We start from the raw sequence: 26233 nt of genomic DNA, 5'->3' as shown, positions 1-26233 counted from the left end.
AAAGTGGCAAATTCTTAGAAAAACAGAAAAAGCTAACAGTGTTGCTAGCGAGAGTCTGCAGACCTGCTTTGGGCAGGCAGCACATCCCTCAACCAGCAAGAAATTTAACAGGAAAATCCTGGAAACCAGAGAGTCAAAGAGGGAACAGATAAGCTTGCCACACATCCCTGGTTCAATGGGAGGCAGACTTATAAAAAGGAAAAACGCTGAAGCACCCAAGCTCTCCACTCAACCCTGTCTGTCAGGGAGGCTGTGTACATACAAAGCTAAGAGCACTGAAAGGCCAAGTTCCCCACACATCACTTGCTCACTGGGAAGCTGTTTGCAAGGAAGTTCCAGAAAGGCCTGGCAGGAAGTAAAAGCTGGGGCAGACATTAAAACGTCCTGAACTTTGCCTGTACTCCCAAACCCACACATCATCCCACAATCAACAGAGAACAAATGCCTTACTGGCTCAAGATGTTTGAACATCTAAACACTCACGGTGCAGACACAGAGGCAACCCCTAGAGAGCCATGGTAAAAATAAAAATAAGAAAAAATAAGCAGAGACATTAGTCAGTGGCTGCACGTTGCAGGGAAGATAAATTTTGCAGATTAAGTCCAGGAAACTTACTAAAAAACAATACGAAAACAAGTATCAGCAACAATGACCCTCAGGAAACAAACAAAACAAAAAACAAACAAAAAAAACAGACTCTAGAGTTACTATAATAAATTATCCAAAATGTCCAATCATCAACAAAAAAAGTTTGAAGATATACAATGAGCGACCCAGACTGAAGGAAAAAGAAACTACCTGTGAGCGGGCCCAGAATGGCAGGCAAATAATTCAAATCAGTCATGAAAAACATATTAAAAGAATAAAGGAAAGTGTTTAAATAATGAAAAAAAAATATGATGACACCTAAACAAGTGGGGAATCTCGAAAAAGAAGTAAAATCAATAAAACAGAACCAATTCTAGAAATTCTACAGTTTAGAAGTACTGGGTTGGTCAAAAAGTTCATTCAGGTTTTTCCATAACATCTTATGGAAAAATCCGAACAAACTTTTTGGCCAACCCAATACAATAACTGAAATGAAAACATTATACAGACTCAGTGGCAGATTTGAGATGGCAGATCAAAAAACATGAAAACAGTTCAATAAAATTAAGCAATCTAAAAAACAGAAAAGAAAGACTGAAGTGAAGAGAGCCTCAGAGACCCCTAAGACATCAAGTGCACCAATGCATGTATAATGGGAAGTTCCAGGAGATAGTACATGGGATAAAAAAAATATTTGAATAAATAATGACTGCAAATGTCCCAAGTTTTATGATAAACATTAAGCCCCAGATTCAGAATGCTTGACAAAATCCCAGTGGGATAAACACACGCACACATATCTCATACACAAAACTACTTAAACTCAACAAAAAGAAAATGTTAAAAGAATATAGGTAAAACAAGTGATGGCACACAAGACAACAAAAATACAATTAATGGCTGACTTCTTGTCAGAAACAATGGAGACCAAGAAGACACTGAAAGGACATATTTAAATGCTGAAACAGAAAAACTATCAACCATGAATTCTATATCCAGCAAAACTATCTTTTGGAACTATACACAAAGACATTTCCAGATAAACAGACATTAAAATATTTGTTCTTATTGAACCTGCCTTATGAGAAATACTAAAAGAAATCCCTCAGAAAAAAAGGAAAGGACATCAAAAGGTATGCAGAAAAGAGTTAACAGGCCTAAGACTGCTCTACTAAAAAAACCAAACAAATAAACAAAAAAAGCGCCTGCCTGCAAGGTTGGTCCTGAGCTGGCATCTGGGAACTTGGATTTTTGGAGGGTTCCCACCATTCCAAAACTAATTAGAGTGGCTGACTGTACCTAAACTGTTTATACAAATCAAATGGCTTATGCTGAAACACCTGTTTTCTTTCAGAGAATGTGAAATTCGGTATGTGTTGGGCAGAAAGTCCCCAGTAAAAACCTTGGGGACTAGGTCTATAACAAACTTCCCTGGTATTCAACATTGCACAAATGTCGTCACAATTTAATGAAGAAAATAAGCACATCCTATATGACTGCACAGAAAGAGGACTATTTGAAGCTTGCAGCTGGTTCCTCCAGATTTTGCCCACTAAACTTTTTCCCTTTGACAAATTTGCTTTGTATCCTTTCGTTGTAATAAATCACAGTCATGAGCGTGACTATATGCTGTGTACTGTGAGTCTTCCTAGCAAATCACTGAACCAGGGGTAATTTGGGGGACTACTGAAAAAGATGGTAACTCAAATCCAAAGGAAGAAACATAGAGCACAAGATATGGTAAATGAATAAAGGTAAAAGACTGAATAAATGTATTTTTATCTTTCCTCCTTCTAATTTCTCTAAAGTATACCAGCCTTTATAAAACAATAACTTAAAAATAAAATACACTGCACTATTGGCTTTATAACATATAACATACGTGACAATAATACCTCAAAGAAAGCACCTGAGAACAAAACCAGACAAAAAAAATCAAAAAGAAAATAGAGAATTTGAACAGCACTACAGACTAATTTGACTTAAAAGAAATACACAGATCACTCCATACAATGACAGAAAAACACACATTTTTGTCAAATGCACATGGAATATTCTCCAAGACAGATTATAGATTAGGCCACAAAACAAATCTTAATAAACTTTAAAAGACTGAAACAATCCAAAGTATTTTTTCTGATCACAATGGAATGAAAGTAAAGATCAACAGCAAAAGGAAAAACAAAAAACTCACAAACATGGAAATTAACCCACTCTTAAACAACCCACGGAAAAGAAAAAAAAAAAAATCACAAAGGAAATCAAAATATCCTGAGACAAATGAAAATGAAAACACAACACACTACAACACATGGGATGCAACAAAAGCAGTGCAAAGTGGGAAACTTACAACTAAATGCTTACATTAAAAGAAAAAGATCTCAAACCAACATTACTTTACATCTTACGGAAATACACAAAGAATGAATTAACCCAAACCTAGAAGAAAGAATGAAATAATAAAGATTAGAGCAGACAGAAATAAAGTGAAAAAGAGCAAAATAGAGAAAAATCAAAGAAACCAGGAGTTGGTTCTTCTAAAAGATCAACAAAACTGAGAAACCTTTAGGTAGACTGACTAAGGAAAAAAAGACTCAAATAACTAAACTCAGAAGTGAAAGGGGAAACATTACTACTGATTTTACAAAAATAAAAATGATTATAAGAGAGTACTCTGAACTGTACCTTGACCAATCAGAAAACTTAGATAAAACGGACAAATTCCACAACTGAATGTTGAAGAAATAGAAAATCTGAATAAACTTATAAGATTAAATCCATAATCAAAGAAAGAAAAGTCCATACGGCTTCACTAGTGAATTCCATCAAACAATTGAAATAAACACCAATTCTCCTCAAACTCTTTCAAAAAACTGAAACAGGACCACTTAGTAACTCATCCTATGAGCCCAGGCGTGCAGGCTTCAGTAGTTGTGGCACGCGGGTTTAGCTGTTCCGTGGCATGTGGGATCTTCCTGGATCAGGGCTACCCTGATACTAAAGCCAGACAAAGACTCACAAGAAAAGAAAACTACAGGTCAATATCCCTGAAGAATACATATGCAAAAATCCTCAACAAGATACTAACCAACCAAATTTAACAGCAGTATGAAAAGAATTATAAACCAGTGAGATTTATTCCTGGAATGCAAGGATGGTTCAACACAAGAAAAATCAATGTAGTACACCACATTAACAGAATGAAAGAAAAACACCACATGACCATCTCAGTAAAAAAGCATTTGACAAAACTCAACACCCTTTCATGACAAAAACACTCAACAAATTAGGAATAGAGGGAACTACCTCAATGTAGTAAAATCAATACATAAAAAAATTAGTCAACATCATACTTGATGGTAAAAAACTGAAAACATTTTCCCTAAGGTCAGGAATAAGACAAGGATGTTCACTTTCACTACTTCCCTTCAAAACAGTACTGTAAGTCCTGGCCAGGGCAATTAGCAAGAATATGAAATAAAAGGCATCCAAACTAGAAGAGAAGCAGAATTATCTGTTCTCTGAAAACATGATCTTTCATGTAGAAAACCCTATAGATTCCACATAAAACTGTTAGAATCGATTAACCATTTAGCACAGTTGCAGGATGCAATATCAACACACAAAAATCAATTCCATTTCTATGTAATGAACATCTAAAAATAAAATTAAGAAAATCACTCCATTTATAGTAGAAAATAAAAAGAATATATAGAAAATAAATAAGTAAATATAGAAAAGAATAAAATACTTAGAATTAAGCTTAACTAAGGAAGTGAAAGACATGTATGCTGAAATCTAATAAATGTTGCTGAAATAAAGAAGATGCATATAAATAAAAAGACACCTCACGCTCATGGGTTAAAAAATAATGTTAAGATATCAGTACTACCCAAACCAATGTACAGATTCAATGCAGGCCCTATTAAAATCACAACACCAGTTTTTTGCAAAAATATGAAAATTCATCCTAAAATATGGAATCTCAAGGGACCCCAAACAGCCAAAACAATCTTGAAAAAGAAGAAAGTTGAAGGTGTCACACTTTCTGATTTCAAAACTTACTACAAAGCAATGTAATCAAAATAGTACCACACTGGCATAAAGACTGACATACACAACAATAGAATACAACAGAGCCCAGGAATAAACCCTCATATATGTGGCTAAACGATTTTCAACAAGGGCGCCAAAACCATTCAATGGGGGAAAAGGACAGTGTTTAACAAACTGCACCAGGAAACATGAATACCCACATGGAAAAAATAAAATTTGATCCTTATCTCACACCACATACAAAAATCAACTCAAAATGGATCACATTCCTAAGTATAAGCTAAAACTATAAAATTCTTAGAAGAAAAACAAAAGGTGGGGCTTCCATAGTGGCACAGTGGTTAAGAATCTGTCTGCCAAAGCAGGGGACATGGGTTCGAGCCCTGATCCAGGAAGATCCCACGTGCCACGGAACAACTAAACCCGCGTGCCACAACTACTGAAGCCCGCATGCCTAGAGCCCGTGCTCTGCAACAAGAGAAGCCACTGCAATGAGAAGCCCACGCACTGCAATGAAGAGTAGCCCCCACTCTCCGCAACTGCAGAAAGCCCACGTGCAGCAACGAAGACCCAACACAGCCTAAAATAAAATAAGTTAATTTAAAAAAAAAACAACAACAAAGTGCAAAAACTTCATGACTTTGGATTTGCAATGATTTCTTGCATATGACACCAAAAGCACAGGCAACAAAAGAAAAAGTAGTTTAGTTGGACTTCATCAAAAGTAAAAGCTTTTGGACATCAAAGGACACTATCAACAGAGTACAATGGCAGCCCACATAATGGGAGAAAATATTTACAAATCATATATATGATAAGAAATTGATATTCAGAATACAGTTGACCCTTGCAATGCAGGAATTGACCATCTGTCAAAAATCTGAGTATAACTTAACAGTTGGCCCTCCATAACTGCAGTTCCACATCTGAGAATTCAAGCAACCACAAAGAATGTAGTACTATAGTATCTACTACTGAAAAACGTTCACATATAAGTGGATCCATGCAGGTCATACCCGTGATGTTCAAGGGTCAACTATACATACAGAACTCCTACAGCTCAACAACAAAAAGAAAAATTACCCGATTTTAAAACAGGCAAAGAATTGGAACAGATGTTTCTCCAAAAGAGATACATGAACAGCCAATAAATACATTAAAAGGTACTCAACATCACTTGTCATTAGTGATGCAAATCAAAACCACAATGAGGAGGACAGAGTCAAAACAGTGTACTAGGAAAACGCGGAATTCGTGTCTCCTCGCAACTAGGGCACCTACCAGGCACTGGTGGGGGACCACGGACACCTAAGGGAACGGGAGGAACCCCCAGTGACTGGGTAGGACGTGGGGTGTGCGGGGGAGTGAAGGGGAAGGAGAAGTGGAGGCGAGACAGGACTGGCACCCCTGAGGGGTGGCTGGGGGAGGGGAAGGGTTCCCATGCCCAAAGGGGGAATAGGGGAACCACTGGGGGCAGAGGATCAAAAGGGAGTGTGGCCAGGTTTCTCCTGCCCACATGGGCCCCCAGGAACCTGCTGAGATCCCAGGCCTGATCCTCTGCCCACCTAGGTCCCCTCCAGCCGTGCGGGTCCTGAGGGTGTGGGAGGGAGGGAAGGGGAGCAAAAACAAAGGCCAGACCTCCGGGACCAGCAACCGTGAGGGGTAGCTGGGGGAGGGGAGGGGAGGAGTTCCTACACCCAGAGGGACCCACCCACTGTTAGGGGTCCAGTGGCGATGGGGGGGACCCTGGGGGAGATGGTGGGGGAGGGGCGCGAAGGAACAGAAGGGAACATGGCCAGTGCTTTCCTGTCCACTTAGGCACTGGGGAGCCTGTTGGGCTCCCGGGCCTAATCCTCTGCCCTCCGAGACTCCCTCCTGCTGCGCAGAACACAAACCCTGCCACTACACCCCCACCCAGGGCCCTACCACTACACTCAGAGACCCCCTCCAACACGCTGGGCCTAAACCCCACCCACACACCCTCACTCAGGGCCCTACTTCTAAACACTGGAACTCCACACTCCAGAGGCCCTTCTTTCGTGGAAGGCTGGCTCTTCCCTTCCACACAGGTCCTAAGCAGAGGCCCCGTCCCACACTCAAATGTCACACCCCACCCGCCTAGGTCCCACCCCATCCTAAACCCCTCCCTTGCCTAAGTTCCACCCCCGCCTAAACTCTGCCCCTATAGCCAAGGCATTTTTTTTTCTTTGTCTTCTTTTAGATTGGGGTTCTGTTTTATCTTCTTGGTTCACTGTTGTTGATTCTTTTCTATTCTTATTTTTCCTAATAAATCATTCATTTTTCTAATTTTATTTTATTCATTATACTTTGTTATTGTTCTTTCCTTTTGGCTTCTCCCACCTCCCATTTTTTTTCCATTCTTTTTCCTGTTGTAGCTTTATTTTACCTTACTGCAGTTGTTTCAATTATACTTTAATTTTTCCTAATATATTTTTTATCTTTCTAATTTTATTTATTTTTTATTCTTTGATATCGTACTACTCCTTTTTCTTTTCTTTTTTTCTTTTTTTTTTTTTTTTAACAGCATGCCACAAAGCTTGCAGGACCTTGGTTCCCAGGCCAGAGGTTGGGCCCAAGCTCCTGCGGTGGGAGCTCCAAGTCCAAAACGCTGGACTAACAGAGAACCTCAGACCCCAAGGAATATCAATTGGAGGGAGCCCTCCCAAAGGTACTCATCTCAGCACCAAGGCTCTATCCAACTGCCTGCAAACTCCAGTGCTGGACGTTTCAGGCCAAACAACCAGTAAGACAAGAATACAGTACCACCCATCAAAAAAAAGAAAAATGAAACGACAAAAAAAAAATGTTACAGACGAAAGAGCAAGGTAAAAACCTACAAGACCAAATAAATGAAGATAGGGAAACTACCTGAAAAAGAATTCAGAGTAATATTAGTAAAGATGATCCAAAATCTCAGAAACAGAATGAAGAAAATACAAAAAACATTTAACAAGGACCTAGAAGAACTAAAGAGCAAACAAAAGTGATGAACAACACAATTACTGAAATTAAAAATACTCTAAAAAGAATCAATAGCAGAATAACTGAAGCAGAAGAAAGGATAAGTAACCTGGAAGATAAAATGGTGGAAATAACTGCTAGGGAGAATACAGAAAAAAGAATGAAAAGAATTGAAGAGAGTCTCAGAGACCTCTGGGATATTAAACGCACCAATATTCGAATTATAGGGGTCCCCGAAGAAAAAGAGAAAAAGAAACGGTCTGAGAAAATGTATGAAGAGATTATAGTTGAAAACTTCCCTAACATGGGAAAGGAAATAGTCAATCAAATCCAGGAAGCGCAGAGAATCCCATACAGGATAAACCCAAAGAGAAACACGCTGAGACATGTATCAAACTATCAAAAATTAAATACAAAGAAAAAATATTAAAAACTGCAAGGGAAAAGCAACAAATAACATACAAGGGAATCCCCAAAAGGTCAAAAGCTGATCTTTCAGCAGAAACTCTGCAAGCTAGAAGGAAGTGGAAGAACATATTTACAGTGGTAAAAAGAAAAAACCTACAACCAAGATTACTCTACCCAGCACGGGTCTCATTCACATTCGACAGAGCAATTAAAACCTTTACAGAGGGCTTCCCTGGTGGTGCAGTGGTTGAGAATCCGCCTGCCAATGCAGGGGACACGGGTTCAAGCCCTGGTCCGGGAAGATCCCACATGCCGCGGAGCAACTAAGCCCGTGCGCCACAACTACTGAACCTGCGCTCTAGAGCCCGCGAGCCACAACTGCTGAAGCCCGTGCGCCTGGAGCCCGTGCTCTGCAACAAGAGAAGCCACCGCAATGAGAAGCCCGGGCAGAGCAACGAAGACTAGCCCCGCTCACCACAACTAGAGAAAGCCAGCGTGCAGCAACAAAGACACAACACAGCCAAAAATAAATAAATTAATTAATTAATTAAAATAACTTAAGGGGAAAAAAAAGAAAACCTTTACAGACAAGCAAAAGCTAAGAGAATTCAGCACCACCAAACCAGCTTTACAACAAATGCTAAAGAAACTTCTCTAGGCAGGAAACACAAGAGAACGAAAAGACCTACAATAAAAAACTCAAAACAGTGAAGAAAATGGTAATAGGAACATACATATTGATAATTTCCTTAAATGTAAATGGATTAATTACTCCAACCAAAAGACAAAGACTGACAAAAACAAGACCCATATATATGCTGTCTACAGGAGACCCACTTCAGACCTAGGGACACATACAGACTGAAAGTGAGGGGATGGAAAAAGATATTCCATGCAAATGGAAATCAAAAGAAAGCTGGAGTAGTAATTCTCATATCCAACAAAACAGACTTTAAAATAAAGACTATTATAAAACACAAAGAAGGACACTACATAATGATTAAGGGATCAATCCAAGAAAAAGATACAATTGTAAATATTTACGCACCCAACACAGGAGCTCCTCAATACATAACGCAAATGCTGACAGCCATAAGAGAGGAAATCAACAGCAACACAATAATAGTAGGGGACTTTAACACCTCACTTTCACCAACGGACAGATCATCCAAAATGAAAATAAATAAGGACACATAAGCTTTAAATGATACATTAGACCACATGGACTCAATTGATACTTATAGGACATTCCATCCCAAAACAGTATAGATGTCTCAAGTACTCATGAGACATTTTCCAGGATAGATCATATCTTGGGTCACAAATCAAGCCTTGGTAAATTTAAGAAAATTGAAATCATATCAAGCATCTTTCCCAACCACAATGCTATGAAGCTAGATATCAATTCCAGGAAAAACAACTATAAAAAATACAAACACATGGAGACTAAACAATACACTACTAAATAACCAAGAGATCACTGAAAAAATCAAAGAGGAAATCAAAAAATACCTAGAAACAAATGACAATGAAAACACGATGACCCAAAACCTATGGGATGCTGCAAAAGCATTTCTAAGAGGGAAGTTTATAGCAATACAATCCTACCTCAAGAAACAAACAACCTAATCTTACACCTAAAGCAATTAGAGAAAGAAAAACAAAAAAACCCCAAAGTTAGCACAAAAAAAGAAATCATAAAGATCAGACCAGAAATAAATAAAAAAGAAATGAAGGAAATGACAGCAAAGATCAATAAAACTAAAATCTGGTTCTTTGAGAAGATAAACAAAATTGACAAACCATTAACCAGATTCATCAAGAAAAAAATGGGAAAAGACTCAAACCAACAGAATTAGAAATGAAAAAGGAGACGTAACAACTGACACTGTAGAAATACAAAGAATCACGAGAGATTACTACAAGCAACTATATGACAATAAAATGGGCAACCTGGAAAAAATGGACAAATTCTTAGAAAAGCACAACTTCCTGAGACTGAACGAGGAAGAAATAGAAAATATGAACAGACCAATCACAAGCACTGCAATTGAAACTGTGATTTAAAATCTTCCAACAAACAAAAGCCCAGGACCAGACAGCTTCACAGGTGAATTCTATCAAACATTTAGAGAAGAGCTAACACCTATCCTTCTCAAACTCTTCCAAAATATAGCAGAGGGAAGAACACTCCCAAACTCATTCTATGAGGCCACCATCACCCTGATACCAAAACCAGACAAAGATGTCACAAAAAAAGAAAACTACAGGCCGGTATCACTGATGAACATAGATGCAAAAACCCTCAACAAAATACTAGCAAACAAAATCCAACAACACATTAAAAGGATCATACACCATGATCAAGTGGGGTTTATCTCAGGCATGCAAGGATTCTTCAATATACACAAATCAATCAATGTGATACACCTTATTAACAAACTGAAGGATAAAAACCATATGATCATCTCAATAGATGCTGAAAAAGCTTTTGACAAAATTCAAAACCCATTTATGATAAAAACTCTCCACAAAGTAGGCACAGAGGGAACCTATCTCAACATAATAAAGGCCATATATGACAAACCCACAGCCAACATCCTTCTCAATGGTGAAAAACTGAAACCATTTCCTCTAAGATCAGGAACAACACAAGGTTGCCCACTCTCACCACTATTATTCAACATAGTTTTGGAAGTTTAGCCACGGCAATCAGAGAAGAAAAAGAAATAAAAGAAATCCAATAAAATCGGAAAAGAAGTAAAACAGCCACTGTTTGCAGATGACATGATACTACAGAGAATCCTAAAGATGCTACCAGAAAACTACTAGAGCTAATCAATGAATTTGGTAGAGTAGCAGGATACCAAATTAATGCACAGAAATCTCTTGCATTCCTATACACTAACAATGAAAAATTTGAAAGAGAAATTAAGGAAACACTCCCATATACCACTACAACAGAAAGAATAAAATACTTAAGAATAAAGCTACCTAAGGAAACCAAAAACGTGTATGGAAAAAACTATAACACTGATGAAAGACATTAAAGACAATAAAAACAGATGAATAGATACACCATGTTCTTGGATTGGAAGAATCAACATTGTAAAAATGACTATACTAACCAAAGCAATCTACAGATTCAATGCAATCCCTATCAAACTACCAATGGCATTTTTCACAAAACTAGAACAAAATATTTAACAATTTGTACGGAAACACAAAAGACCCCGAACAGCCAAAGCAATCTTGAGAAAGAAAAACGGAGCTGGAGGAATCAGCCTCCCGGACTTCAGACTATACTACAAACCTACAGTAATGAAGACAGTATGGTACTGACACAAAAACACAAATATAGATCAATGGAACATGTTAGAAAGCCCAAAGATAAACCCACACACATATGGTCACCTTTGATAAAGGAGGCAAGAGTATACAATGGAGAAAAGACAGCCTCTTCAATAAGTGGTGCTGGGAAAACTGGACAGCTACATGTAAAAGAATGAAACTAGAACTCTTCCCAACACCATACACAAAAATAACCTCAAAATGGGTTAAAGACCTAAGTGTAAGGCCAGACACTCTAAAACTCTTAGAGGAAAACACAGGCAGAACACTCTATGACATCAATCACAGGAAGATCCTTTTTGACCCACCTCCTAGAGAAATGGAAATAAAAACAAAAATAAACAAATGGGACCTAATGAAACTTAAAAGCTTTTGCCCAGCAAAAGAAACCATAAACAAGACGAAAAGACAACCCTCAGAATGGGAGAGAATATTTGCAAACCAAGCAACTGACAAAGGATTAATCTCCAAAATATACAAGCAGCTCATCAGCTCAGTATCAAAAAAACAAACAACCCAATCCAAAAATGGGCAGAAGACCTAAACAGACATTTCTCCAAAGAAGATATACAGATTGCCAACAAACACATGAAAAGATGCTCAACATCACTAATCATTAGAGAAATGCGAATCAAAATTACAATGAGGTATCACCTCACACAGGTCAGAATGGCCATCATCAAAAAATCTACAAACAATAAATGCTCGAGAGGATGTGGAGAAAAGGGAACCCTCTTGCACTGTTGGTGGGAATGGAAATTGATACAGCCACTATGGAGAACAGTATGGAGATTCCTTAAAAAACTAAAAATAGAACTACCATACGACCTAGCAATCCCACTACTGGGCATATACCCTGAGAAAACCATAATTCAAGAAGAGTCATGTACCACAATGTTCATAGCAGCACTATTTACAATAACCAGGACTTGGAAGCAACCTAAGTGTCCATCAACAGATGAATGGATAAAGAAGATGTGGTGCATATATACAATGGAATATTACTCAGCCATAAAAAGAAACGAAATTGAGTTATTTGTAGTGAGGTGGATGGACCTAGAGTCTGTCATACAGAGTGAAGTAAATCAGAAAAAGAAAAACAAATACTGTATGCTAACACATGTATATAGAATCTAAAAAAAAAATGGTTCTGATGAACCTAGGTGTAGGACAGGAATAAAGACAAAGACGTGGAGAATGGACTTGAGGACACGGGGAGAGGGAAGGGTAAGCTGGGACGAAGTGAGAGAGTAACACTGACATATATACACTACCAAATGTAAAACAGACAGCTAGTGGGAAGCAGCTGCTTGGAACAGGGAGATCAGCTGGGTGCCTTGCAACCACTTAGAGGAGTGGGATAAGGAGGGTGGGATGGAGATGCAAGAGGGAGGGGATATAAGGATATACATATGCATATAGCTGATTCACTTAATTATACAGCAGCAACACAACATTGTAAAGCAATTATACTCCAATAAAAATGTTTAAAAAGAAACACAATGAGATACCACTTTGCACATTTCAGGATGGCTATAATCAAAAAACAAACAAAAAAGAGAAAGTGTTGGCACAGATGCGGGAAAATCGAAACCCCTGTATATTGCTGATGGGAATGTAAAATGGTGCAGCTACTGTGAAAAACAGTATGGCAATCAAAAAAAGAAAAAGCAGTTTCTCAAAAAATTAAACACAGAACTACCATATGATCCAGCGATTCCACTTCGGGGTATATACACAAAAGAATCAAAAGTAGGGACGCAAACAGATATTTGCACACTAATGTTCACAGCAGGACTATTCACAGTAAGTGAAAGCAACCCAAAGAGTGGATGCAACCCAAGTGTACATCAACATATAAATGGATAAACAAACTATAATACACACCTACAATGAAATATTATTCAGCCTTAAGCAAATTTTGGTACATGCTATAACATGGAAGAACCCTGAAGACATTCTAAGTGAATTAAGTCTATCACTTAAGGTCAAATATTGTGTTTCCACACTAGTGAAATTCATAAGGAAAGAAAGTAAAATAGTGGTTGTCAGGGGCTGGGAGGAGGGGGAAATGGGGAGTTACTGTTTACCAGGAAGGGAGTTTCAATACGGGAAGATGAAAAAGGTCCTGAAAATGGATGGTGGTGATGGTTGCACAAATGTGAATGCACTTAACGTCACAAAACTGTATATTTAAAAATTATCAAAACAGTAAATTTTATGTACATTTCATCACTTTAGAAACATAAAAGTAAAAAGAAAGGATGAAAAATTTGCTATATTTTACTGGAATTAATTCAGTATTAACTTGAAGTATACTGTAATAAGATTCATTTTTTAATTGCTAGAGCAACCATTAATAAAATAACTCAAAAAGTATGATTAAGAAATCAAAGCAATTAAAGGAATAACGGGTAAACAAAAAACATGTGAGGTGTAGAAAAGAAATAACAAAATAGCTAATGTAAATCCAACCACATCAGTAATCACATTATATGTGAACGGACTAAACACTCCAATCAAAACGCAGGAATTATCAGACTGGATTTTTGAAACAACAGCAAAAAAGCAAGATCTAAGTATATGATATCTATACAAAACACAGCTGAGACTGAAAGACATAAGCAGTTTGAAAGTAAAAGGGTGGAAAAAGATATGTCACACAAGTGGTAATATTAAGAGAACTGTAGTGGCAATGTTAAGGCAAAACAAAATACACTTCAAGAAAGGGAACATTAGTAGAGAGAGGGAATTTCATAATGATAAATCAGTTTATACAAAGGGAAGATAAAACAATTATAAATGTATACAAATCTAACAACACAGCCCAAAAACACATGAAGCAAAAACTGACAGAACTCAAAGAAGAAACCGGCAATTCAACAACAGAGTTGGAGCCTTCAATCTTCACTTTCAATAACTGATAGAACTAGACTTAACATTAGCAAGGCTACAGAACACTTAACAACCATGTCAACCAATTTAACCTAATATTTAGAGAACACTCTGCCAACAGCAGAACACATTCTTTACAAGTGCATACTGAACATTCACTTACACAAACCATATGTTAACCCATAAAACAAGTGTTAATAACCTTAAAAGAATAAAATAACCCAAAATATATATTCCCCAACCACAATGGAATTATGCTAGAAATCAATAACAGAAAGAATTTGGGAAATCCTCAAATATTTAGAAATTAAACCATAACACTTCTAAATAATCCATGATTCAAAGAAATTGGTTAAATTTTTAAAACTGAACTAAATAAAAACAAAATTGTAACGTATCAAAGTTACGGTGGGGCAGGCGATGAATGCGCAGAACACAGAGAATTTTTAGGCAGGAAAAATACTCTATGATATTACGATGGATATGTGTCATCAGACATCTGTCCAACCACACTGAACACACATACAAAGAGTAAACTCTTAGGTAAACTATGAACTTTGGGTAAGTACGATGTGTCAATGTAGGTTTATCCTTGGTTTAAAAAAAAATGTACCATTCTGATGACTGATGTTGATAATGGGGGAGGCTGTGCATGTGTAAAGGGGGGGGATATGGGAAATCTATGTACCTTCCTCTCAATTTTACTGTAAACCTGAAACTGCTCAAAAAAAAGAAAGAAGTTATGGAATACAGCTAATACAGTACTTAGAAGAAAACTTAGAGCTTAAAATGCCTATTTTAAAAAAAGAAATGACTCTAATTAATAACCTGTTTTCAACCTAGCAAAATTTACTTTACTTTTAATTTGCTTTATACAAATTAAACCCAAAGCAAGCTGAAAAAAATAATTTTTTAAGAAAATTCACTGCAGAAATCAATAAAATAGAAAACAGAAAATTAACAGACTAAGATCAGTAAAACCAAACGCTGGTTCTCTGTAAAGATCTAAAAAATTGATAAAATTTTAACTAGACTGATGTGGGGAGTCCCTTGTGATTCCGTATCAATTTTAGAGTGATTTTCATATTTCTGCAAAAAAACACTGTTGGGATTGCACTGAATCTGTAGACTGCTTTGGGTACTACTGGCATCTTAACAATATTGTCTTCCAACCCGTAAAGATGAGATGTCTTTCCACTTATTTGCATCTTCTTTCTTTCAGCAATGTTTTGTAGTTGTTAGCCTATGTCTTCCGCCTCCTTAGTTAAGTTTAATCCTAAGTATTTTACTTTTTTCCCAACAACCATTTTTTTAATTAACCGTTTTTAGTTAATTGACAATGCTGTGTTAGCTTCAGGTATACAGAAAAGTGACTCAGTTATATCAGATACACACACACATTTTTTTTCAGATTCTTTTCCATTATAGGTTATTACAAGACATTGAATATAGTTCCCTTTGCTACAGAGTAGATCCTTGTTTTTCATCTATTTTATACATAGTAGTGTGTATATGTTAATCCCAAACTCCCCCCACACCCTGTATTTTATTCTTTTTGATGTTACTGTAAATGGAACTTTTTTCTTAATTTCATTTCTGGATGCTCATTGTTTTTGTATAAAAATGCAACTGAATTTTGCATCTTGATTTTATGTCCTGTAACTTTGCTGAATTTATTAGTTCTAACTACAAAAAAAACTACTGAAGTAAACAAGCTTTGGCAAGGCTGCAGATTAATATACAAAAATCAATTTTACATCTATATATACCAGTAACAATCTGAAAATGAAATTACATTCAAAACAGCATCATAAAAGATAAATAAGATACTTAGAAATAAGTTTAACAAAAGTGAGAGACCTGTACACTGAAAACGAAAAAATACTGCCAACAGAAACTGTTTTTTTTATTTTATATTGGAGTATAGCCAATTAACAAGAGAAACTTTTTACAAACTAAATAAATGGAGAAACACTCATGTTTATGAGTGTCTGATTTAGTGCCATTTCCTGAAAATCCCAGCAAGGTTTTTCTTTCTTCTTTTTTCTTTTTTGGTAGAAATTGACAAGATGATCTTAAAAATTGATATAGAAATGCAAAGGATCTAGAATAGCAAAATAATTTTGAAAACAAAAAGTAGGACTTTCACCACCTTGCCATAAAAGCTATAGTGTGATGTCTGCCTGATGACAGACATATTGATTAACGGAATAGAATAGAAAATACAGAAATAAACCCTTACATTTATGGTCAACTGATTTTTGACAAAGATGCCAATGCAATTCAATAGTGAAAAGTCTTTCCAACAAATAATGCTAAAACAACTGGATCTATATGTAAAAAAGAAACTGAACTTAGACCTTTACCTCAAACCATGCATAAAAATCAACTCAAAACATGTGACAGACCTATGTATAAGAGTTCAGATGATAAAACTTACAAAAGAAAATACAGAACATGTCTGTGACCTTGGACCAGCCAAAGGTTCCTTAGATAAAACACAAAAAGCATGATTCATAAAAGAAAGAAATGATAATCCAGACTTCATCAAAACTAAACTTTTGTTCTTCAAAAGGTCACATAAAGAAACCGAAAAGACAAATCTAAGACTGATAAAATATATGCAAGTCATATATCTGATAGAGAATTTTTATCTAGAATATATAAAGAACTCTTACAACTCAATGGGACAAACACTCCAATTTAAAAAAAGGGGGGGGCAAAGGATTTGAATAGATATTTCACCAAATAAGGTATACAAATGTCTAATAAACACATGAAAAGATGTTAAACATGTTTAGTCATTAGGAATATACAAATTAAAGCCACAATGAGATTACCACTACAAACCCACTAAATGGCTATAATAAAGAAGACTGACAGAAGCTTGTCAACAACAAGTGTTAACAGGATGTGGAGAAACAGAAACCTTCATACACTGCTGGTGCGGATGTAAAATGTGACAGCTACTTTGAACATTTTGGCAGTTTCCTAAAAAGCTAAACACAAACTTACCATACGACCTAGCACTTCCATTCTTAGGTATCTCCCCAAGAGAAATGATAATATATAATCTCTCACACAAAAAAGTACACACAGATGTCTACAGTAGCATTATTCATAATGGTCTGAAATTAGAAACAATCGAACTACCCATCAACTGGTGAATGGACTAAAAAAATATATGGTATATCCATATAATGGAATAATATTCAGCAATAAAAAGGAGTACTGCCAAATCCAAAGGGACAAAAAGCCAGCCAATGATTTCCTGGGGCTGGAGTGGGAGCAGAGGTTGACCACAAATGGGCATAATACTTTTGAGGTTGCTATCAATGTTCTAAAACTAGACTGTAATGATGATTGCACAACGCTATTCATTTACTAAAAATCACTGTACACTTACAATAGATGTATTTTATACACCTCAATAAAGCGTTTGAAAATTAAACCACAGCAAATTCTACTGTATATTTACAATAATATCCAAAATTTCATATGTAAATTTAGGTATGATTTATGACTGAAATAAGGCAATCACTTAGGGAGACAGGTTTGTGATAGCAACTCAAAGCAAAGCAATTATAATGAACTTAAAAGTAAGATACCTTGATCTCAAACAACTGATGTTTGCTGGTCAATTTAAAAAAAAAAAGAAGAAAATTAAGCAATTGTCTCACTCTGTGGCAAGTCTGAATTCTAGAACATTTTAAAATGCTTAAATTGTAAATTTATTTTTTCTAACCTGATAAACTGCATAATAAATGCTTTATTTAGCAGTAAATGGAATGCTTTAAGGCAATACTTTCTATACTATTTTAGGTAACATAAACACTGTATTAAATATTTAATCATACGTGAGAAAATAAATTTTTTCAATTCTTCAATCCTTTTGATTTAGGTGAGGAAATCTGCATGAGGGGCTAGTTTACTTCTAAACACCTCTCATGTAATCTGCAAACTGCCGTTTTAAAGAAAAAGGTAAGAGCCTTTGGCAGGAAACTAGATTTTCATAACATTCTCTTCATTGTATTCCCTCATGCAGTAACCCTCTATTCATACAAGTGGTGCTAGTTTTCCATTTGTAATAAAGATATAAATTAATTTATTTTGAAAGAGAACTTCAAATCTAAAAGTTAGATTGGACAGGTACTATAAGGACAGGGCAAAAATCATGAGTGAGGTATGTTAAGAACCTAAATTCAGGAAACTTTGATTCCCATGTTGTAAAGCACACAGTCCACAGTAAACTCAGAATGAATGTTGACAATAAAATGGATCACTTCGATAATTCACAAGCACCTGAAGATAAGCAAAATGTCTTTAATGTTCTTATTCTGCTTCTTCTGTGTGTGTGACCTTCTTTTTCCATAGATCACATCAATATAAACACATACTAGGAACCAGGAGTTCAACTAGCTGTAATACTGCATAGTAGTTTAAGTTTTGGCAAACAGCAGATTATCTAATAATTAAAGAAGGACCCTTTATCATGTACCACTTTTTCCCCCAACTTTAATGAGCTATGACTGACATATAACACTGTATAAGTTTAAGATGTACATGTTGATTTGATATACTTATATATTGCAAAATGATTACCACCATAGTCTTAGCTAACACTTGCATCATGTCACATAATTACCATTTCTTTTTTGTAGTGAACACATTGAAAATCTACTCTCATCTAAGCAAGTTTCAAGTATATAATACAGTATTATCAACTATAATCACCATGCTGTACATGAATTTACTCATCTTACAGCTGGAAGTCTATGCTCTTGGACCAACATCTCCCCTTTTCCACCCTCCCCAGCCCCTCGTACCCACCATTCTAGAATGTTTCTATGCATTCAGCTTTTTCAGATTCCATATATGTAAATGATATCATACATGAATTGTCTCTTGACTTATTCCACTTAGCATAATGCCCTCAAGGTCCTGCCATGTCGCCGCAAATGGTTTAAGATGTCCGTCTTTCTCATGGCTGAATAATATTCCACTGTGTGTATGTACCACATCTCCTTTATCCATTCATCCATTGACAGATACTTAGGTTACTTCCACATCTTGGCTATTGTGAATAACATGTACCACTTTTCTAATACAATTTGGACTGTGTGTAATAAAAAAGTATTTAACTCACCTTCACTTATATAACCCTCTCTAATCAAATTTTTCTGATTTTAAGTTGTAACTTAGTATTACATTTTTTTAAGTTACATGTCAACATTTAAAAATCTTCCAATTATTAAAACTTGAAAAAATTCTGTGCTACGCATAGGACAGATATCCTAAATTCATTAATTTATTTTAAATACGTATTAAGCATGTGCTTTGTGCAAAGCATTATGGATGATACAAAATAAGATCACTTCTAAAATAACACAATGTTGTAACTCAATTACACTTCAATTAAATAAATAAATAAGACCACTTCTGCACTCCAGAAACTTACAATCTAGTTGGATAAATAAAGCACGTGTGCAAAACTACAGTACAAACAGTAGTTCATCAAAAAAAAGAACACTTCTAATTACAGTAAATAAAGAATGACTCACAGAGCAGGATTTCAACAGTAGCTAAAGTTTGAATAATATTCTGATAGGCAGAGATGGGGCAAGAGAGCATTCCAAGAGGGGAGTGTCTCTGGTATCAAACTAAGGAGTCTGAACTTCATTCTTTAACCAACAGTGAACCCTAAATGACTTCCAACCAGTGAGTTTATAAGGAAGGCTCTTTGGAGGCATTAACAGAATAGGGTTGAAAAGGTGAGAAACAGGAGAGCTGGAAAAATATAGGTACAATACAAATTAAGTTACCTTCCTAAGGTCACACAGTTAACCATACACCTGATTCTTTGAACATCTATCTCATTGTTTTCCATTATTAGTATACAGCAACAAGAGGATAAGTTTCTATTCAGGGTTACTCAAAGACAATTTATTTCATAAGGCCAGTAATTATCTATTTCAGCTTTTTATTAGTAGTGATAACTCACAAAATTTTCATTTATATTAACACACTAATATCTTTGGATAGAATGTTTTTTTCATACAATGTACCCCTTAATCCCTTTCATATACTGCCTATTTATACTACCTTTTTCACAGGAGGTGTTCATATATTTGAAATAATCAATGACCTGAAAACTGAGATAAGACTAATTTAGAATTAGAGCATTCTAAGGTATCATTTTGTGGTTCACACTTGTAGACTTTTTGTACTCACAGTTAAGCAGTATATTAAAGGAATAATTCTAGGCTCTCTGATACAATACAAAACACAATTCATCTCACACAACACCCATGTCAATCATAAATCATATTGTGCTTTAAACAGCAGCTTCATCCTCAAAGCTGAAACTAGTCCTTTTACAATACCCTCGGCAGAAATACATCATCAACTGCTCCATCAAGTAAGTCCCACTTCTAGCACCCCAATCTAACATACATACCAAACCTTTTTTGAGTCCCCTTTTTTGGGTTCCAAAATGTATGGATGATCCCTGTTGTAAGCTCAAGTAGTTTTTAAAACTCCTAAGTAGAATCACAAAGTAGAGAAAGCAATTTACATCAACATGTTACAATGAAAACAAGTCACATCTTCACACTAAAAATGAAATCAAAAAGCAAAATGAGCATCTACAGAAACTCTTTTGTTTATTAACACATCTGAAAAACACTATACTACATTTCTCAAACTTGGAGTCAGGAAAGAATTTTGAAGAGATATGATTCTATAACACTGGGATTCCAAATAGCTACTTAGAGTTTATAATAGTAGCTATATGAGGTATTGATACATATAAGCTCATTAGAAGACCCATAAAATGTACACAAGTTATCCTTAGAGATTTTATTTTAATGTTTCCATTGTCTCATGTCTAATCAACATTTTCCAGACAGCAATTCTTTTAGACATTAAAAAGCAAAACAAAACAGCTAGGGCTACCCCCGTGGCTCAGTGGTTAAGAATCCGCCTGCCAATGCAGGGGACACAGGTTCGATCCCTGGTCTGGGAAGATCCCACATGCAGCGGAGCAACTAAGCCCATGCGCCGCAACTACTGAGCCTGCGCTCTAGAGCCCGTGAGCCACAACTACTGGGCCCGCATGCTGCAACTACTTAAGCCTGAGTGCCTAGAGCCCGTGCTCTGCAACAAGAGAAGCCACCGCAATGAGAAGCCCGCGCACCACAAGGAAGACTAGCCCCCGCGGGCCGCAACTAGAGAAAGCCCAGGGGCAGCAACAAAGACACAAAAATAAATTAATTAATTTTTAAAAAAACAGCTAGACTATCAAATGCGCGATCCTCCCACAAGGATAGTTTTTTCTTTTTAAAAATGCATTCCTCCTAAGTGAGTTTAACTTACTAAGAGAGCCCTAACAAAATTTCAAGTAAGCAAATCGTGTTATATCCTCTCATCTCTTTGAGCATGTTTCTCCCTGTCTCTAAATGCCCTCAAGCTGCTTTTAAGACCTCAAACTCCATAAAACCCTTCTTTAGATCTTCAAAATTCACTTTATTCTGTAAAATTACTTGCATATACAATGTCTCCAAAATCAAAGCTTTCATGTTCTCACGCAAACATTTTAAACCAATTCACTCTAAATTATATAGAAATAACTGATAGCTACTCAATTTAGCTAGAGGTGTTTTCACTTCTAAAAGAAGTCTGTTGACTTAAATTATGTAAGTTAAAATAAATTTAAGTTTAGAAATTTAAAAATCAAAATAAAAACTGGGGTCTGGCACCTGTTCCCCCATTCACCCAGTTAAAGACCTTAAATTCATCTGGTCCAATACTTGATCTTTAAAGTGACAGTGATGCCAGAGATCAAAGTTAACCATTCGTAAACCTACAGTACCATGGAGCCTTCTCTAAGGTATTCCTGCATATCATTTCACATACTTCTGAACCCACAGATTCCGTAAAAACTAACTTTTTGCACAGTGGATCTTAATGGTAGTGGCCCCAGCACTTCGGTAGGAAGTAGCTATCGGTGTGCACGGTGGGAATCTGAAGGAAAGGAGTATGAGTAGTTTTACATTCCAGGACTGCCTTTGATTTATTTAGTATCTAAGTCCAAAAGCAAAAAACCCTGATATTCTTAATATTCACAATATCCCTAAGAAAGTCAAGGCACATTTTTGTTTCTTCTACAGAGGAATAGTAGCCTACAGGCTTCTGGTCTATTCCTCCTTCAAATTAAGTTTAGTTCCGTCTAAAATTAAGTTAGGTCTGCCTTTTATAGAGATAAGGAAAGTTAAATTTTAGGCTTTACAAACAATTTGTTAAATTAGAGTGAAATTATGTACTAAATTCAGAAGGCAATTTAAAATTCAAGTTCTGGGCTTCCCTGGTGGCGCAGTGGTTGAGAGTCTGCCTGCTAATGCAGGCGACACGGGTTCGGGCCCTGGGCTGGGAGGATCCCACATGCCGCGGAGCAGCTGGGCCCGCGAGCCACAACTACTGAGCCTGTGCGTCTGGAGCCTGTGCTCCGCAACGGGAGGGGCCGCGATGGTGAGGGGCCCGTGCACCGCGATGAAGGGTGGCCCCCGCTTGCCGCAACTGGAGAGGGCCCTCGCACAGAGACGAAGACCCAACACAGCCAAAAATAAATAAATAAATTTAAAAAAATAAAAATAAAAATAAAATTCAAGTTCTAATTATTTTTTTCTTTATATGCTTTAAGTATAATAGTTATATATAACCAAATAAAATATTATTCAATTGGCATACACGATGTAAATGAATTAGTATCTCATTTAAGAACCAAATGATATGCAATACATACATTCAAAAAATGCAATCAAGCACCAGACAGAAGAGTCACACTGTTGTTTTATAACAGCCTATTTTGTTCTGATATATATTTAAAAATTAAATCAGCTAAAACTTAATGGCAAATAGTCTGATTTAAACACTAACTATGATAGTCATATAAAAGAGATACCAGAAATATCTAAATCTCATCATCACTTTCACCAGGGCTGTGTGTGAGGGTAGTCGAGGGCCTTACAGGCATTCAAATGGTCAGATACACAGATGTAACAGTTTTAACTAATTTAACTAAAGCCAGTATTTCACACAGATCTAACAAAGCTAGGGTCACGACCTATTTCCACTTGGTAAAATTAGCTTTGAAAAGAGAACAACTTTACTCTGACATCGATTAGTACTGCCTTTGGGGGGGGGCATTTTTTTATACTCTGTTTTGTTGCTTTTATAAACAGAACCGTCACGGAAAATAAGGAGTATCCTATCCACCACTTATTTTTGAAGTTATCTACTCAATAATTAGATACAAGAAATAAAAAAGCAAGATTCAGAAAAAGCAAAAACAGAACACCGGTTCACGCTCTTCCCAAATTTTATTACTTCCAGGTGTGAATACCAGGAGCAGCGCGAACAGATTTGAGCTCTACTTCCGCTCCTACTAACCCCCTACAATTCTCTACAGAAGAGTGCAAGAGCAGCAGAAAAAAGAACTGGCCTGAAAGTGGAAAGGAGATGTTGGGGTGAGGCGAGGAGTTGGATTATCAGAACTTTAGTAAAAAATAACTCTGGCTGTAGTTGCTAGAAATAAGTTATCACAGCATGTAAAGTCTGACACTGGGTAAAGCCCAACAGGCTTTCCCTAACTTCAAAACAATGGCCTTTAGGGCAAGGAAGGGCTAGGAACAATACAGCGGCCAGATTCCTAATTGCGGAAAGTTTAAACAAATTTGTTCCTCAGCGAATGGGGGAAGGGAGAGGAGGGAAAGTCTGGGCTCTGCCAAGGGAGCGCGTGGGGTCCGCACTGTGCGCGGCCGTCGGTCCAACGCAGGGAGGCGCTGGGATTTGGGGCAGCAGCGACGACATCCACCCTGGAGCCCTGGCCAGAGAACGTGTTAGGACCCGGGGGTTCGTGCGGCCGAGTAGGTGGAACAAGGACGCCGACGGCGAAGACGAGTGGGTCCGGCGCGAAGGGGCAGGGGTCCCAGACTCTGGGTGGAAGTTGGGGGCGAGACGATGCCGGGACGCCGGGGAGGGAGAGGCGAGAGACGGCGGGCGGCTCTACTTACTCGGCTGTACCAGATGCTGAGGCGGGCCGGGGCCAGCACGGCGAAGAAAGTCCTCTGGGGGTCGGACTGAACGTGAAAAGGCGCCTCGGCCGGGCTCCCCAGAGGGCAGAGCAGCCTCTTGGGCCAGCCGCTCAGGAAATACATGGTCCGCGCGGAGCCGCCGACGCCGCGGCGCCCGGCGGCCCCCGGCCCCGTCCGTCACACTCAGGGGCCCGGGGCCGGACGCCCGTCTCCCACACCGCCACCGGCCGAGTCGGCGGCGGCGGCGGTGGCAGCTCAGGGCATTTGCCCGTTGGCCGGGCCGGGCCGGGCCGACGCGAAGCTAAGCGACGAAGGCACCCCCGCGCAGACGGGGCCCAGTGTGGGGGAGGGAGGGGGAAGGAGAGTCGGGACCGGCAGGGGGCGGGAGGAGCTGGAGAAGCTGGAAAAGCTGGAAAGGCCCGCCCCGGCCCCGCCCCTTCCTCGGGCCGACCTGGCGTCACCACGCCGCGCCGCGTGTGTCTGGCAGGGAGGGTTGCTGCGCGCGCGCGCGTACTGGAGACTTCTCCTCTCCCCCTCCCTCTGCTTTCTGAAACTTCGCCTTGGGCTTCACTTCAACACGCATGCGCCTTTGCCCCGCTCTTGCTCCTCTGTACCTCCCACTTGAAATGTAGAGCGTGTAGTCAGGGCTGGAAGGCGGGACCACCGCCTGAGACTCGGCGACAAGTGGGCCGAGCCAGCGAAACGCAGCTACAAGGCGACTACAAGCTGGAGCCGCCCCTTGCCTGGCCTAGCCAAATTTGACTTCCCTCGCGGATTGGTGCGGCCTCTGGTGGAGGCGGTCCCGGAGCTGCATCGACGAGCGGGGGTGGGGGTGGGGGGAATTGCGGAGGAGGGCGAGTCACGTGACGCTCCCTGCTCTAGTTCCGGTCCTGGCTTCTGGGCCGTAGTCTCTGTCCTGGGTTGTCTTGTCCCTCGCCCAGTGAGCCTTTCTTGTGTGACAAGGTCTGCTGTGAAACCTGGTGGTGAAGTTCCTGCCCTCATGGAGTTTACACCCTAGAGGGGGCCTTTATTTCAATTCGTAAATAAACCACCGTGAAAGTGCCTGAATCCTGTTCTCTGTCCTTCAGGAATTCTAAATGTAGTGTGTTTTTGAATTCAGTTTGCATTTTTCTGTCCCTTTACCAACCATAATGTTAAACAAGGCGAGGCTTTCTCATTTGCACTCTCAGTAGGGTATAAGATTTAATTTTAGAGCTGGAACAGACTTTAGAGATTCTGTAGTTCAATGTTTAACTTTTTGGACCCAGGGATCGCCTTAACGATAAGAGGGTTTTCTTAAGTGTTGACTCTGTGATTACCTCTGAATAGGATGGCAGGAGTGGCGAGGGAATGTGGAGTAGGGGAAGGGGGGGGTATTTCATGTATCTGGATTAAAAGACTTGCTTCTCATTATCTACTTTTCTGTACAGTCTGAATTTTTCCACGTGTTTCTATTACTTTTTAAATTAAAGGATTTTTAAGTTAGCCCAGGTTTTAAAAAAAATGTTAACTCACATGAAAAAGTAGCAAGATAAACAGCAAAAGAGGAAACAAAGTAACTTAATCCGTATCAGATGTAGTATTGTAGCTGGTATTCATAACAAAATATGTAACTTTCCATAATCTTCCTAAACATTCAGTGCATTCCCCAGAAGGCGATCAAAGAACCCAGGATTCCTCAAAGTTGAAATTGTCTCACCGCTCACCAGCCTCTTGTGGTCAGACCGTGTCTGCTTCCTGGTGTTTTTTTTCTGACAAACAGCAAAGCAGCCTGGAACGTAGTAAGAATAGTAAACTCAAAGTATTTGTCAAAGGAAACTTTGGATGAAACCGTGATCCAGCTGAACTGTACCATTACACAA

At 38.2% G+C, this 26233-nt stretch overlaps 1 protein-coding gene across 5 annotated transcripts in view; it reads right to left on the bottom strand.

The window, feature by feature from the left end:
* Window positions 1–25168, bottom strand: part of RIC1 (RIC1 homolog, RAB6A GEF complex partner 1) — a 139568-nt gene extending 114400 nt beyond the window's left edge. For 2 of the 5 annotated variants that reach the window (XM_082470827.1, XM_082470828.1), the window contains exon 1: window positions 24351–25161. In XM_082470827.1, the coding sequence (XP_082326953.1) occupies window positions 24351–24494 (144 nt within the window). In that variant the 5' untranslated portion in view covers window positions 24495–25161. Of the gene's footprint in view, window positions 1–24350 lie in introns of all 5 variants that reach the window. The other 3 variants (XM_082470833.1, XM_082470829.1, XM_082470832.1) reach the window with 3 other exon arrangements.
* Window positions 25169–26233: the final 1065 nt, after the last annotated feature.

Source organism: Balaenoptera physalus (assembly GCF_965194825.1).
Source record: "Balaenoptera physalus genome assembly, chromosome: 7".
In the NCBI taxonomy this organism is placed as follows: Eukaryota; Metazoa; Chordata; class Mammalia; order Artiodactyla; family Balaenopteridae; genus Balaenoptera; species Balaenoptera physalus.
This window is presented reverse-complemented; position numbering and strand designations above follow the sequence as displayed.